General features: G+C 37.5%; 2 protein-coding genes across 5 annotated transcripts; one reads left to right on the top strand and one right to left on the bottom strand.

The window, feature by feature from the left end:
- Positions 1-303: 303 nt before the first annotated feature.
- Positions 304-4,671, top strand: LOC311095833 (uncharacterized protein). 3 transcript variants are annotated; one of them, XM_084134660.1, is made up of 5 exons: positions 304-593; positions 984-2,075; positions 3,605-3,715; positions 3,797-3,913; positions 3,999-4,671. In XM_084134660.1, the coding sequence occupies exons 1-5, from the start codon at positions 584-586 to the stop codon at positions 4,025-4,027; spliced, it is 1,359 nt and encodes a 452-aa protein (XP_083990786.1). In that variant the 5' UTR covers positions 304-583; the 3' UTR covers positions 4,028-4,671. The 3 variants fall into 3 exon arrangements, with proteins under 3 accessions (XP_083990786.1, XP_083990788.1, XP_083990787.1); XM_084134662.1 differs by having other exon boundaries at positions 354-589; XM_084134661.1 differs by having other exon boundaries at positions 393-409.
- Positions 4,533-14,705, bottom strand: bicral (BICRA like chromatin remodeling complex associated protein). Of its 2 annotated transcripts, none has more exons than XM_084134658.1 (11): positions 14,469-14,705; positions 11,385-11,430; positions 11,213-11,261; positions 11,070-11,135; positions 9,089-10,480; positions 8,941-9,001; positions 8,427-8,511; positions 8,167-8,312; positions 7,984-8,078; positions 7,780-7,882; positions 4,533-7,435 (listed from the first exon to the last, which is right to left on the bottom strand). In XM_084134658.1, exons 1-11 carry the CDS (start codon positions 14,557-14,559, stop codon positions 6,975-6,977), a joined length of 2,595 nt encoding a protein of 864 aa, XP_083990784.1. In that variant the 5' UTR covers positions 14,560-14,705; the 3' UTR covers positions 4,533-6,974. The 2 variants fall into 2 exon arrangements, with proteins under 2 accessions (XP_083990784.1, XP_083990785.1); XM_084134659.1 differs by lacking the exon at positions 14,469-14,705 and adding an exon at positions 14,195-14,318.
- Positions 14,706-15,393: the final 688 nt, after the last annotated feature.

The following is a 15,393-nucleotide window of genomic DNA, read 5'->3' as shown; positions in this document are numbered from 1 at the left end:
ATTTTGTTATTGCCTTTCTGCTTGTAAGTGTTGAGTTCTTGCTTTGTCGATAGATAGATAGATAGATAGATAGATAGATAGATAGATAGATAGATAGATAGATAGATAGATAGATAGATAGATAGATAGATAGATAGATAGATAGATAGATAGATAGATAGAAAACCTTCCTTCCGAGAAAAAAAAAACGAGAAAAAAAAACTTTCGTTTGGAAAAGAATGTGCAATTGCTTTCGTGATCAACGGTGTTATTCATACATGCAGTAGGCTACTTACACACAGGCACTGATAGAGACGGCTAACTGGGTCTTTCGTAACTCCAAATAATCCAGCATGTCCTCTAGCGGGTCCATCGCATATCGCAGGGTCCGTTATTTTCATAGACAGGTTATTTTACTGGATGTCCCATGGTAACAAACAGCAGATTTCATACATGCGCAAACGAGCTAGTTAAAATACAACCGACTTGGTTAAAAGTGGCTGCATGAGAACGGTTCCCAAGTCAAGAGTTTAATAATGATTAATTTAAAAGACACCAGAGAGAAGACCTTCTTCCATTGAAAGATGGCAGTGAAATTATAAAGATGAGTGTAGGTGAGTGGCAAATCTAAATATTTGATAGATTATTTGTCCATTTTAGTATCCCATGCCTTGTTTGCAGTTTTTAAGACCCCATTAAATCAAGTTGTGGAGTTTTGTGGCTGTTAGCCCATAGCCTATCTGTTTTGAGACTAGATGTCTGTGTATTACTTAGAAGTTGACAAAATGAACTATCAGTTAAACAGATATTTAAAATGTATAGCTATTTAATAGATAGGTTAAAGGAATTACAAAAACTGCTCATAAAATGATTGCATGTTTCTTCTAAGAGATATGGGGGAAAATATTAAAGTTCTTGGTTTCTACAAACAATACAGTGATTTCAAACCTGTTGATCCAGTCCTGTAATATCTGATTTTTTTTATTTATTCTTTTCTCTTTCAGAAGAATGTCCATTTTGTGGAAAGCCGTTCAAGAGGCTGAAAACCCACCTACCCCACTGCAAAATGGCACCAGTTACACAACCCCAAAAAAGCATTAAAGCGCCAAAAGAACTGACCGCAACCACATCCAGACAGAAGATCCATAAAAAGACAACAAGTGGTGTCATCTTTGATGAAAGACTAACCTCCAAAAGCAGGAGGAAAGAAGATACTCACAATGCAGACAGTCTTCTCACAACTACTGAGGTAAAAGTCTTATCATCTGAAACTCTGGACATGGAGAGGCCTAAAAACAAATGGCTTGCTAAAAGACAAAAGGAACTTGAGAGATTACACCTGTTAGTGCCAATCTCAAAGATGCCAAGCATCCCTACCTCATTATCCAAGCATGAAGGAGATAAAAGCTTTTGTGAGATCTCCAAAAGACCAAATCAGGGAACATCTCAAACTAATGGAAAAAGTGCTAAAGGCAAAAAGAAGCTAAAGATGGCACCATTATCAGAGCAGTTGTCAATCACCAAGAGTAAAATCAATACCCCTGGATTTGTGCCAGCCACTCTGAAAAACTCTAGCCTCCCATCTGAGTGCAGCGTACAGCATGAAAATCCAAAACTCAAACCAAAAGTTTACTTCTTGGAGGAGCTTGAAAGACTTGCGAACAGCCAGAACAAGAATATCGATCTAGTATCAAGAGCAAAAGAGCATAAAGCTCATGCTTTCTTAACATCCAAGACTTCTGTGTGGGACCACATCAATTACAGTTTGTATTACAAGAGGTCTTATAATCTGTTTGTGCCTTATCCTCTTATTGAAACATCCAAAGATTCTGCTCTGGAGACTATGCAAAAATCAAACAAGCCTGAAACAGCAGTTACCAAGGTTGCCTTTCCACCCTCACTGACTTTATCAGAAACCATTCATCAACCTTCAGAAGACATCCTTAGTTCAAGACTGCAAGGTGCAAGAAGTCAATCATGTAGTCCAGAGTCTGCTTACAACAAAATACAGTTCTCCTCAGTGCCTTTAGGCAGCTATGCTAATGAAAATATTTGGAAGAAGGGTCAATTTCCTGGACCGTTCCCCCAAAGTGAAGGTAATCCATGATTTATGCGATGTTTGGCTGTTTACATGGTTATTTTCATGTGAAGAGAAATCCCTTTAAAAAGAGAAACCACTTAGTTTAAAAGCATGTTCACACCAATGATTCTGAATTTAAGAGAATAGCAGAGTCCACACCACAACAATAGTGATAACGATATCATTGGAAACACTTTCACAACGTTTTTTCCAGCTGATAACAACATTGACAGCCAATCAGAATCCGCCCTGCTTTAAAGAGCCCAAGAACATTATTGTGTGTTGGTGTGGACGCTATGCTAGTTATCGTTCTTGGTGTGAACAGGGCTTAATACTTGTATCTGTTTTTTTTTTACTTAATTATATTAACTACATTTTAATTAAAGATTGAACGGCCCTAATATGAGTCAAAACAAGTTGCCAGTGTATTGTTTTTACACGGTAAAGGGCCCTCTGAAAATAAAGTAATAACAATAGAATTTGCTCTATAATGCATAAAGACACTGAATTTGGCATGAATAAATCAAAAGTGTAGATGTACACTTAATAAAATCACGATATGTGAATGTTTAACTGTAAAAAGTCTGCTATTGGAATATGAAGTCTGCATGTTTCTGTGTGAATGAGCGGCGCAGTAGCCTATCTACTACATACTCAAGCACATAAATAAAAAATATTATTTTTTAATGATAACTTAGAAACCTTTTTAGACAACCTTTACTGTGAGCTACGAGGTTGTTAACTGATGGCATCAGTTAACAACCTCGTAGCTCACAGTGCTTCCGTTGAAGCCGTGAGCCCGTATTATTGTAACTTTTTTTTTAAACTACCCTGTTTAACAGTGGAATATGTGGTGAGAACTATATTACATGATGCTGTATAGAAAATCGAGTGTCGAATATTTGTATGTATATGCATATTTTCCAATGAACTTAAAATACATCGTTTCTGTAGATACATTCTATAGATAATTTCAACAAATGAGTAGTTTTATATTTCAACATCAATTTTAATTTGATTATGTTGTTCGCATTGCTTCATGGGATTGTAGTTCTTTCCTCACTAAAGCTGTTAAGTACCTTTGTATTTTTATCAAATTTTCAAGCATGTTTTTGCTTCGAATCTAAGTTTTTAATGCTGTGATTCACCTCGTAGCTGGTTGGCTTAGTTCATGGCTTATAATGCTTTAACAAAGACTTCATATGGTAGAAATTAATGAAAACATTTAGGTTTATGTTTACATTTAGGTACCTTAGAATTGTTAAGCACATTCTGATAGCAAATGAGCTACACTTTCATCAGCTTGGCTAGAAAGGGACGTTGGTCCATGAAACAGTTTCATCTCATTCCTCCTATTACCATTTATATTCATTCTTTCATGTGAATTTTTCATTTCATCTTCAAGTTCCACATCCATATTGTGCTTCCACAGTAGTTTTCATGACATGCACGTTAAAATAATGAATTTCTCGTACCAATTCAAAAGAAACAAGAGAGTTGAAATTATAAAAATATGAAATTATAAAAATGCCTTTGTTCATATAGTGCCTCTAGTGCAGCGGAAACTTGGAGATGTCAGATTGAATGAACTTGGTGTCTGGCTTGCCGCTCGAACTCCGGTGTCACCTGGAGAGATTGTGACCATGTTAAAGCAAGGTTTGTTCCTTATCCAACATAATAATATAACATAACATTTGTGTTAGTGGTTTTTCTAGTGTTTTCTGGTTGTGTGATCAGGTTGGCAGTGGTACTACAGGAAGTATATTGATGTTCGTAGAGGAGGAATCGGTGGGATATCCTTGCTGTTGACTGGATACTGCGTTCTGTGTTACATATGGAGATACCCACATCTCAGTGAGTCTGAATCGATGTCATCAGCAAAACATCCCATAATCATTGGCATGCATGATTGAAATGTCTGTTTTACTCTGTTTTACAGAGAACGAACGCTGGAGGAAGTACCATTAAGGACGTTTGGTAGTCTTTGTAATTGTTTTCAGTGCCATATGGGCACAATAAGATTAATAATTAATAGGGCTAGATTATAATACCAGCAACAATTGGTTTACTACAATTGAGGTTTACTGTGGTTTTGTTGACAAGTTAGCTAGAAATGTCAAGACTGTGACTGATAAAGTACTTATGAATTTACATTTTTGATAGGAACCCATCTTGAAGCACAGATAATGGAATTATTTGAATTAAATATTTAAAAATGTTCATTTATTTGCCAAAAACAAAAAAAATAGAATGCTTTTAACCAAAACAATTTTACATTTTGTTTATCGTGTAAGCAAAAAGAGGACTTACCTGAGAGCTAATAAATTATACAATATTGTTGTTTTTTCGTGAGGCCTGTCATATAGTTCTTTTGTTTGTTGTTAACACGATCTTGTTTAATTTCTTAATTTTTATGTAATATTGTTGCATGTAAATATCCACAATTTGTTAAAAAGGAAGACATTACGACAGATTGGCTGTATTCAAAATGGATTTAATATTTATCTCTGCTGTTGTAATGAACACTCACAAAAACAACAAATCATGAACTGACCACATATACAGTATGACGTGTGTACACCTAACATAATAAAAATAACTTTTTTGTTTTACATTCTTTTTCTTTACAAAAAGTATAAATATTTTGTGTTTCATGTTTTTATTTTTTGTAATACAAACATTACAAATCAAGTTTGAGGTGATGCAGAAAATAAAACGTTAAAAGCAACTTTTACCATGGGGTATTACGATAACTGAAGGCCACACTCGCACAACAAAAAGCAGTAAAAACAAACGATACACTATTTAAACTTGTTTTCACTCGCTCTGTCCTAAGGCAAAGAAGCCCTTCGAAGTGAAGGTCTTTAGATGCTCCCTAACACCGACCTCTAGAGCTCAGATCAGAGAGAAGAATATTCACTTTTTTTTTTCTGTCTGTCATTTTTGGTTGAATTGCTGGGAAAGACGGTGGGCGTTTAGTGTTAATGATGCAAAAACAATGGGATGACATAAGATGAAAACAAGCAACCATCCCTTCAGATCTGGAATGGATGCTAATGGAAACAGACTTGTGAAAATGTACGCACACTGCAGTTCAGCCAACTATGGTCACAAATTCCTTTGAACTCTGTTGGAAACAATGGAACCTACAACTTTAGTTCAGTTTTTGACATTGTCTTGGTCATACTCCCATCGTTGACTGACAAAGCCCTGTAATGGCACAGTTAATATAGGTTCTAGTCTATAAAACAGGACTGAATGCTTACAGTCTCCTCTTTAGAACGGGTTCTTGAAATGTGGGCCTGTCCTCCAACCAAACTGCATTATCTCAGGAAGCAGCCATCTCATAATGCTACTAATTAGATAACAACAAAAAAACTGATATGCCGTGACATCACTACTTCTGCTTTCACCGATTAAAAAGTGTTCGCAAATTTGAGAAATGATCTGCAGAGGGGCTGTAAGAGCTGCGATCATGGCTATCTAAAGTACAAGGTCACGTCCACATGTGCAAATATAAGCTGCCACTAGAGGCAGTAACTGCAAACTGACTGCCAAGACTACAGCCTGACCAGCAGGGGACTCAACGCACAAGGGAAAATGAAAAGTTTCAAACAACATCAGTCTTGGTAAATCTCACAAAAATCCCCAAATCAAATTATATTTTGCTCAGAGAAATCAAGCTTGTTGTAGGACCACTGAGATTGTGATGATAATATTTCATGACAAGCACAATTGCAACCAATTTGCATTACCATAATGCAAAAAAAAAAAAAAAATCTAATTTGTTATGAGAAAAGATTGTAATGTACTTGTACATAATGGTAGAGATTGTTGCACTGCCTTAAATTCTTCTAGATTATTTCGAAATGTAATAAGAATTTGATGACAATAAAGAAAATGTAAATGTGATTTTTTTTTGTGATATTTAAAAAAAAAAAGGTACCACAATGCAATAAATATATATTACTGGTCCAAAAATAGGTTTCCTCTTCTTTTTGCAAAATTTTTGCAGTTTTATTAAGAATTTTATTTCTTAAATTTTCCATTGATTTTGGGTTGAAATGCGACTGACATGTTTTCATGAGATTCACCAGTGAGGGTTCTTTGAGACACAAACTAAAGGTGCAAAACAGCACATATTATCTCCAGACAGGGAGCAGCACAGAATTTAAAAAATATATATATATAATGCATCATTTCAAAAAATGAATTAAACAAAAAAGATAAACATCATGTAACATTGTACCCTCAATCTGAGGACTTAACTTTCCCCTGCACAAAACCACACAAGTGAGTTTTGTCTCTGTGGAGAGGTAACATACCTGTAAGGTACAAAACTAATTGCAAAACAAATGTTAAAAAAAAGAAGAAAAAAAAGAGCACAACCAATGTTTAAAAACAATTAAACGCGCAGGTGTGTTTGTGTGCCTTACTTGGTCAAAGTCTACTGCAATGATACAACATAAGTGTTGAGACAACCATAAAACCTTAAGTGCGGACAGACTATTAGACTAAGTGTCTGATATTGATCGATACGCTACAAATATCAATGTCTACTCATGACATTCCAAACATCACACTTACTTACTGCTTGATTGTGTGTGTGTGTGTGTGTGTGTATGTGTGGATATATTAATGTGTGTGTGATTGCAAGTGTATCCTGTAAAGCATTGTCAAAAAGGCTTTCTTATGTAAACTTCTCTAGAACAACAGGCACAGTATTAGAGTATCACTATCATTAGATTCACCTTCCTGTTCCTCAACCTAGTCAGAGCTGCTGTGTGCATTTCAAACCGTGATAATGCCAACGTATGTCCGTTCACACATGCCGTGGAGTTCAGCTCGCACACACATGGCATGAAATGAAATGAGATTAACATGGAACAACTAACAAACATAAATATGGCACTGTCTAACATTCTAAGATGCTATTCACAGCAGCCTCAAGCACAGAGTCTGTGTCAGCCAATGAAGTGTGATTATGATCTGAGGGAACTTGTTCTTCATGGCCCCGTCCCAGGCTCGAAGGGTAGCCTTGGGCAGAGCTATGCTGTGATTGGCTGGGAGATGTAGGGTAGTGAGCATGTTGACTGTTGCTGCTGATTACGGTGCTGGATGTCTTTTTTTTTAGGTCCAGGATGCACTTGATGGGAGTTCTTCTGTGTTCTTCCATTCCTTGTTGTTTAGATTCTGTCCTATAAGCAGGTTCTGTGTGGCTGTTCATACCCTGCCCATCTTTTACGGTGAGACTTATGGAATGCCTTGGGGATGTTTCCATTGTGCTGGGATTGCTCTCATTGGTGACTGGGGTCAAGACTTCGGGACTTGGGATCCTTAGTTTACGGCCACAGCAGAAGTCTTCCAGGAAGCCATCTGAGGGAACAATGTGGCAAAAAATTACAAACATACATTCAATCAAGCAAGCGCAAAACATTTTTAAATTATATCATTTTGTTTGCATTTGGTATAATTACAGTACAATATCGTAAAAGCGTTCCATAAATCACAACAATTTCAAAAGAAACCAAAATCTACCGTGCAGTTTATGTATCTGAATGATCAAAAATTACCAGCACCACCTTCACACTCTACTTTTGTGATGATTGAAATTATATAAATGACCGTGAAATTACTTTATGTCAACTCATAACATTAGTATTAGTTAATTAATATAGTATAAAAAACTGTGAAAATGCAACCAGGCTCCCATGTCTCACCTGGATCCACTAATATCATTCGTTTGTCTTGGGTCAAGTTGCCCCGTTCCTCTTGGTTAAAAGTCCTGTCAATCATCACCATTTCTGATGAAGGGCTAGACCTCTGAAAGAGCATTAAGCAGTGACATTAGAGTAATTAATTACCTACAAATAACTATATGTAGTATTTTGTGCATTCAAGTTAAAAGCATGTTCTGAACCTACCTCTGCTTCCACCATGAGTAAGCGTCTGTATTTGTTCACCATGGCCTGCGTTCTGTTTAGCACTTGTGTGGCAACTGCCTCAAACTCGTCATCAACTGTAAAGTCAAAAATGATCATCAGAACCTGTGACAGATTTATCTATGGTTAAATATTGATTATGTAGAGGAAAAGTTGAAAATGCACTTTTGGCGAAATCTTCATCTTGTGGTGGTGAGCCTTGGAAAACATGATAGGGCAGTAATCTGCAAATGCCATCATTTAATGAAGTGAAGGGTGTCCGCTCTGAAGACATGACTCTACAGTGATCCTGTCTTAACTGCTGGAGGACCCTGTCAAATAAGCCCCAGTGTTACAATCATTATTTCTGCAATTCTATTCGTTGACACTAATGGTGCAGAAATTACACACTTCATCTGTAACGGGTGTACAATTTGGGCACTCACATTCCTCCTCTAGTAAGTTGCTGAGTTGCAGGTCGCTTCGGTGTAAGAGGCAATTCCTGACTGGCAGGAGTGAGTGTTTTCACAGCTAAGATTAAATAGAATAAAGAAAAGTTACTTCATGGATCCAAGAGAGGAAATTCAGGTGCAAAAAATCAACAAAAAAAACACATAATATTATATACACTACCATTCAAATGTCAGTATGGTTTTTTTTTTAAAGAAATTAATAGTTTGATCAAAAGTGACAGTTAAGACATTTATAATGTTACAAACGATTTCTATTTCAAATAAATGCTATTCTCTTGAACTTTCTATTCATAAAAGCATCCTGAATTTTTTTTTTTTATCACGATTCCCACAAAAATATTCAGCAGCTATTAAACTGTTTTTAACACTGATAATTATAAGAAATGTTTCTTGAGCATCAAATCAGCATATTAGAATGATGCCATGACAAAATAAATTAGATATTTATTAAAAATAAAGGATTCAAAAGGACCCAAAGTAGTCTTACCTTTGGTACCAAGGAGATTAACTAATTGTGTTTGCCCTCTTTGTGTTGCTGCTGCGGTGTTCTATGAAATTGAAGAAACATTCAAATGTAATGAAACAATGCAACTTTGAAGAGCCACTTTGGATAAATTAATCCAAATATATTTCACCTGGTTTAGAGAGACTTGAAACTCTGGAACGCCTGAAGTAGTTGGAGCGTTCTGGCCCACGGGCATAAGGTGCTGGAGGTGCTGTCCTGGACTCACAGATAACTGCTGACAAACCTGTGGGCCTTGAACACCAGAACTGACCATGGTGAGGTGGCTTGAAGTCTGTGACGTCTGTAGAGGCGATGGGCTAGGCGACGCGCTGGCATTCCAAACTTTGGCCGTGGCAACAGGCCTTTGACACACCTCCATTACAGGTGTGGGCGAAGCTTGGCCTATTTGACCTCCACTGACCAAACCTTGATTGACTATTAGCTGCCCTCCAGCTGAAAAGTTCTGCCCAGCGATAAGCTGTACTGTTGTGTTCTGATTGGTGAGGATGGAGTAGGTGGTAGTGCTTATTGACCCCGGGTCACCCACTTGAGTGTTTGTTTGTAACACCTGCCCATTCACAGCCTGGAAGCTGTGAACAGTCGTACCAGGGGTTAGGGAAATAGAACTGGGTAGCAAAAACTGCCCCTGAGGCAGATTGGACTGGGACTGTGGTTGCACTTGTTGCCCCAGCGGTGAATGCATTACAATGCTGCTGGCTGGATTGACCACTTTCACCTGTTGAGTAGACTGAGGAGAGCCAGTAGCTGTGTAGGGGCTACTGACTAAATTCGCAGCAGTGTTGGTGCTAGGTTGAAGCCCAATGTTGCTGATATTGTATACAGTTTGTCCTCCTGCCTGTAAGGGTTTAGGCTGAATAGGTCTAACCAATGCCTGTTGCGTAGGGCCTCTCTGGATGATAATATTCTGAAGTGGTATCGTTCCTTTATTGAAAGACATTGACACCTGACCAGCTGCGGAAGGGGTGAACATGGTACCCTGCCCGCTGTTGTTTGTTACTACATTTCCACTCTGCCTCAACAGGATCTGAGGCTGTTCCAAACTATTGATAGTCATCATAGAGGAGGCACTGCCACTGAAGGATCCCACTACCTGGATGTGTCCAGTGGGGCCATTTGGCAAGGGTAGTTGGGGAACCTGCTGGATAAAAGCCTGAGGTTGTGCCAATGGTGCCGCCACACCAGGACCCGAGACGCCTCCAAACCCTCCAGAGACCAGCTGCTGAGGGAAGGCGGTAGCTGTAGGAATGAGAGATGGCTGGGAGTCCAAAAGGGCTTCTTGAGCCAATGTCTGCTCTGTGATATCTGCTTCCAGCAATGACTTCTGGAGGATGTCAAACGGTTGGTCCTCGCCACTGAAATCGACCCCATCCGGAGAGGTTCCACCGTCGAGCTCATCCTCGATGAACGGAAGACTGCTTGAGAGCTGAAGCTCAGCTCCACCAGCCTCCCCAAACTCTCCCAAATGATTGTGGCCATCTTTGAGTTCTTCATTGGAGCCACTCTGAGTAGAAAACCAAATAAGTTGTTGTTCAGATGCATGACGTGCTTAGATCCTACTAAATCACAATTCTAGGTATCCCCATTGCTTTCTATCTTTACCAGACTGTATATACAGTATACCAAGGCGGTTCACTCATTTCTATGAATGGGAGAAAGTACAACACACAATATGGCAAGAAAACTCCCGCCTTCTAAATAAAAGAGCCAATCGCCAATTGGTAAAGTAGTCACGACACTGCAGATGTCATTATAAGCTCCTGTTCCTACAGAAACAGTTAAGCCCAGTTAACATGTAGTAGACGTGCACTTGGCACATGACTGCACATGTGCATTAACATAACCAACCTGAAATATGTGCTTTTTAAAGCTATTTGAGCATAAGAAACATATTTTTAGGACAGTTCATGTCAGATTTAGTTGCCTTGCCTTGCCTACATATGAGTTTGGCAAGCAGTTTTTGAGATTTCCGTTTATTCCCATTCAAGTAGATAGGAGCTAGTCTTCATGACCAAAATTGCCTCCAGGAAGCATTGCAAATATGGCCGCCATGTGAACTGACTTTACTTGAAAGGGACTTTAACTATACTCACGGTGTCACTGGTGAAGAATGAGCTGGCCGACCCAAATGCTGCATTTGTCACATCATCTTCTCCAATCTGTTTGAATGTCAAAGAAAGTTGTCAATAACCTTTCAACATAAAACACAAATGTCATATAATGTAAGTATACTTACAGATTTACTATTTGAACCATGAAGATACTCATTCAATGCTTGCACATCTCTGTTGAAATAAAACAGTTCATTAAAGCTTGTTTATGTTTGATGGGCAAAATTTATTTTTGAACTATGTTTAAAACATAAAGCTCTTTAAAAACCATAACCATCAAATTATAAAGCTGATTACCCTAAAAAATCCAGAAGACGGCGGTCGTCTTCATCATCCATGACACCTGTGACAGTAACAGATTTTGAGATTACAATGGACACAATTTCCCTGCCGTTTGGCTACAGTGAGTGCTTTGTATATAAATTGTTTCTGAATACACCTAAGGATCCAATAAATGTACTGTGCATAGTGTTCTACACAAAATCAAAGCATTGTAATCTGTCAGGATCCCCAGTTTTATAATCTCTGGTGCTCTTTGGTCACAATTTTACGTTTTTTTTATTATTATTTTTTTTACTTCAGCGGAATGGTATGAAACTTTGTAAAGGTTTTGGCAATTGCTATGCGAGCACAACAAAAATCACAGATATGATTCAAAAAGTGAATCATAGTCCTGAAAAAAAATGGTCCTGAAAAAAATGACTGCATTAGAAACGAATGGGAAATAAAAATAATAATCATTTTTTATATCAACCTCAAATTTGGAACACAACTTGTTTAGATTTATGGCTTTATTTTGAAAACATGTTTTGGGAAATATATAATTCATATAAAATTTTAAAATAGTAGTTTTGTGCATTTTACATAACAATACAATTTTTTTTAATTTTTTTTCAACTTCAATCTGCTAAGTGTCTTCTTTTAAAAAGAGACCAAACCATACTCCAAAGCATTCAACATTTCTGAAAAGTGGTTAACAGTTAATAAATGGATTATAACTAATGCATATAATTTAGTACCATAGGATCCCCTAAAAATACAAATATTAAATAAAAAGCTATCAAACTAAAATATAGTACATTCATTTCATTGAAAAGAAAAGAAAATTGGCAATTTTTGACTGCCACGCAAGGAGCACCAGAGGGTTAAAGAACATTCTCAGGACAGGTATAATATAAGACTTCAGGTATAATATTAAATACATACAAGCATTTGACATTAATAGGCCAAATAACTGTTCTCTGCAGTCACAGGCCTGTGTGCCAAGTTTTTTGACATAACGCTACGTTAGCAATGCGAATACACAAACTTGTGACAAACAGAAATGAATTAAGAATCTGAAATTTAGAGTTTTTATAGTGTGACCACCTCAAGTAAATTATGTTTTTCAGTGGAGAATAAATACACAACATAAAATGATATTCTTGTTAATAGTAAGAAATTGTTTGACTTCGCAACAAACACAATTTCATCCAAATCAGCTAGGAAACATGTTTTTAGTGTTTAAGAACACATAAAGAAAGTAAAATAGCCTAACATACATTGTAGTGTAACACAAATATGATCTTTATGTTTAAAAATGCACAAGTCTGACAAAGAATGGCTGTACTCTTTGCTGCAGATACATGCGCAGCCAAGAGACTTTAAAATGGCGGCTGCTGATTGAAACTGCGCCACTGCTCGCTACAGTCGACAGACAAAAGGGCATTATGACGCAGAGAACTTGTGCAGTGTAAAAATGCCACTCGATTGTAATTTCAGATCATATTTTTGTAAAGCTGCCATAGAAATGTGAACAACTTGAAAATTCATGTGTGGAAATGTGACAGAGGAATAAACGTGGGGGATGGGTGAAACATGTTTGGCCAGTTTGATTGTTCACACTCGCACTTCACAAGCTTCTGTTAATGCTTTATAACACATATTAGTGAGGGAACGAAATGTGTTGTCTGTTTTTCCCAAAGTGATTAAATGTTTGAACAGCATTCGATGGATATGTATTTTTGCCTTTGTTTCAAAACAAACGACGTCGTGCGTTGTAAAAAAAAAAACAGCTTGAACTTGCAGAAATCCAAAACTGCGAATTTCATTAATTCATTATTAAACCGCATACACACAAGAACAGAAAAATAAACACACTGATCGGACCGTATAAATAGATACGAATGAATTATAAGATTAGTCAATATATTTAAAACATTTTCTAACTAGCAAGAGCAATATCCGTGTAGTGCAATCTTAATGAAGAAAAAAGTATGACAGGTTAATCCGGCCCATGTCCTTGATAAACAACTTCAAAATATATTTATAAAAACCTGAATTTGCATATATATGAACGGGTTTTAATAAACTAAACGATGTACTAGAGATGTGAGGTATATTTAACACTTATATTCGTTAAACCTGTAGTCAACTTAGCAAGCCAAATGAGGGAGGAGATGAATTATTTTTTCTTCCTCTCTACCAGAGAAAAAAAAACTATCTATCCTCTTTGCCTGATAAGTCAAAGGGGCGGAAAAGAGACACGTAGAAAACCAGCAACCCCTCAAAATACAGAGTAAAACCCTGTTGAAGCAAGGCGACGCATTTTACTGATTCACTTGTCAAACAGGGTGGACTAAAAAGGCTCTCCATGGCGCAAGGGCAGGACGCACAAAACCCGCCTTAATCTCGCTGAAAGTAACAGCTAGAAACACACAGGGACTTTGTCCATAAATAGACCGAGGCTGGAGAGACTCATTTTATCGCACGTCTCGAAAAAGCCTTTCTACAATGCGTTTTTGCACATCTGTGACAGCCGACGAGCGCAGCTTGGACGGGCGGCAAAAAGAAACGCGTAATCGGCATCGGACGGCTCGTTTAATACTGGCACGGATGTCTTAGGTTTGGTGAAGGGTAAACGCGGATCATCAGGCGAGTCTTATGCATTCTTCGTGCTCCGAGTTGTCGACGGCCTTCTTGACGTCGTGGACCTTCCCCACACCTATTAAGAAACGGCTGAATTCGTCGAGGAAAAACCGAACGGAGAACAATTCGTTGGCGAAGCATAAATATTTATTTGAATTTGCATCACATAAAGACGACTTGAAAAAGAGGCAAACCCTTACTCCTGTCTCACTCCTCTTGAAACCCAATATCTCCATTTGGCAACTTTTAATTTGCTCCCCCTCCTCCTCCTCCTCCTCCTCCTTCTTCTTCTTTCTCCCTCTCTCCCACTCATATATTTTTCCCTCACTGTCCTTGCTGCTCAGTCTCAGATAGATTTTTCTCTCTCCACGCTTGCTCTTCCCTCCCCGAAGGAAGGGGAGGAAGGAGGTTGTGTGTGTTTTTTCCTTGAAATTTTTATCACAAAATTATAATACACTCAAAGGGGAAACTCACCGTCATGAAAAAGCAGTGCCGTGTCCACGGGGTTTCCTCGCCATCTCTGCACGGGCCGGTGGAGCAGTGCGGCTCCAGCAGAAGGCAGCATCACTACATAGTGCACTAGACACCAAGGGTTTTTTATTCGAAACTAGAGGGATTTCTTATTCTGTTTGTTTACTACTGTAAAGGCTTCTTCTGTATCTTCTGCAAAATATAAATAAAAGCTGCTGTTTTGATTGATCACTTCAAATGCCTGACATGCATAACTGAATAAAAATTGTGTTTGTTATGGGGGGCGGGGCCCTTGTGGACCACACCTTTAAAAAAAAAAAGAAAAAAAAAGGGAACAATAATATGCATATGAAAATATATCCCAAAATAACATGTAGTTAAATCGCAATTCGTATCATCTTGTGCTTAAACGGGTTCATCATGTGTATAAAAGTGTATAATCTTCCAACATTTAAGGGGGTTGCAAGGGAAAAAATAAATAAATTAAACATTAAAATAAAAACATTAAAGCATGTACAAAATCTTAAAAGGACATAACAATACAATACAATTTACCAAGGGATTGATTATCTTTAGATAAGTATTTTATGGATGATAGATCATTTTTACATTCATTTTTTTAAAACAAGTTAAAGAGGGTTTTCTGTTATTCCAGTTGATTTTATGTATATGATATTTACCCATTAATAATAATGTTTAACATCAGTGACATCTTTTTTTTTTCCATTGACAACACCTTTGTGTCTTGAGATCACATCACCCAAAAGTGTGAACCTGAAGCAAAATAAGAAATGTATCATTGGATCCTTTTGATTTTTATTTTTAGCTTTATTTTTTAGCTTAAACTGTAGGCTATATGATTATGAGATTGCTGCTACAGCAAGCATATCAATGTTATCATTTATGAAACTAAATGAAAACATTGAAA

The sequence above is a fragment of the Abramis brama genome, assembly GCF_963993115.1.
Source record: "Abramis brama genome assembly, chromosome: 14".
In the NCBI taxonomy this organism is placed as follows: domain Eukaryota; kingdom Metazoa; phylum Chordata; class Actinopteri; order Cypriniformes; family Leuciscidae; genus Abramis; species Abramis brama.
This window is presented reverse-complemented; position numbering and strand designations above follow the sequence as displayed.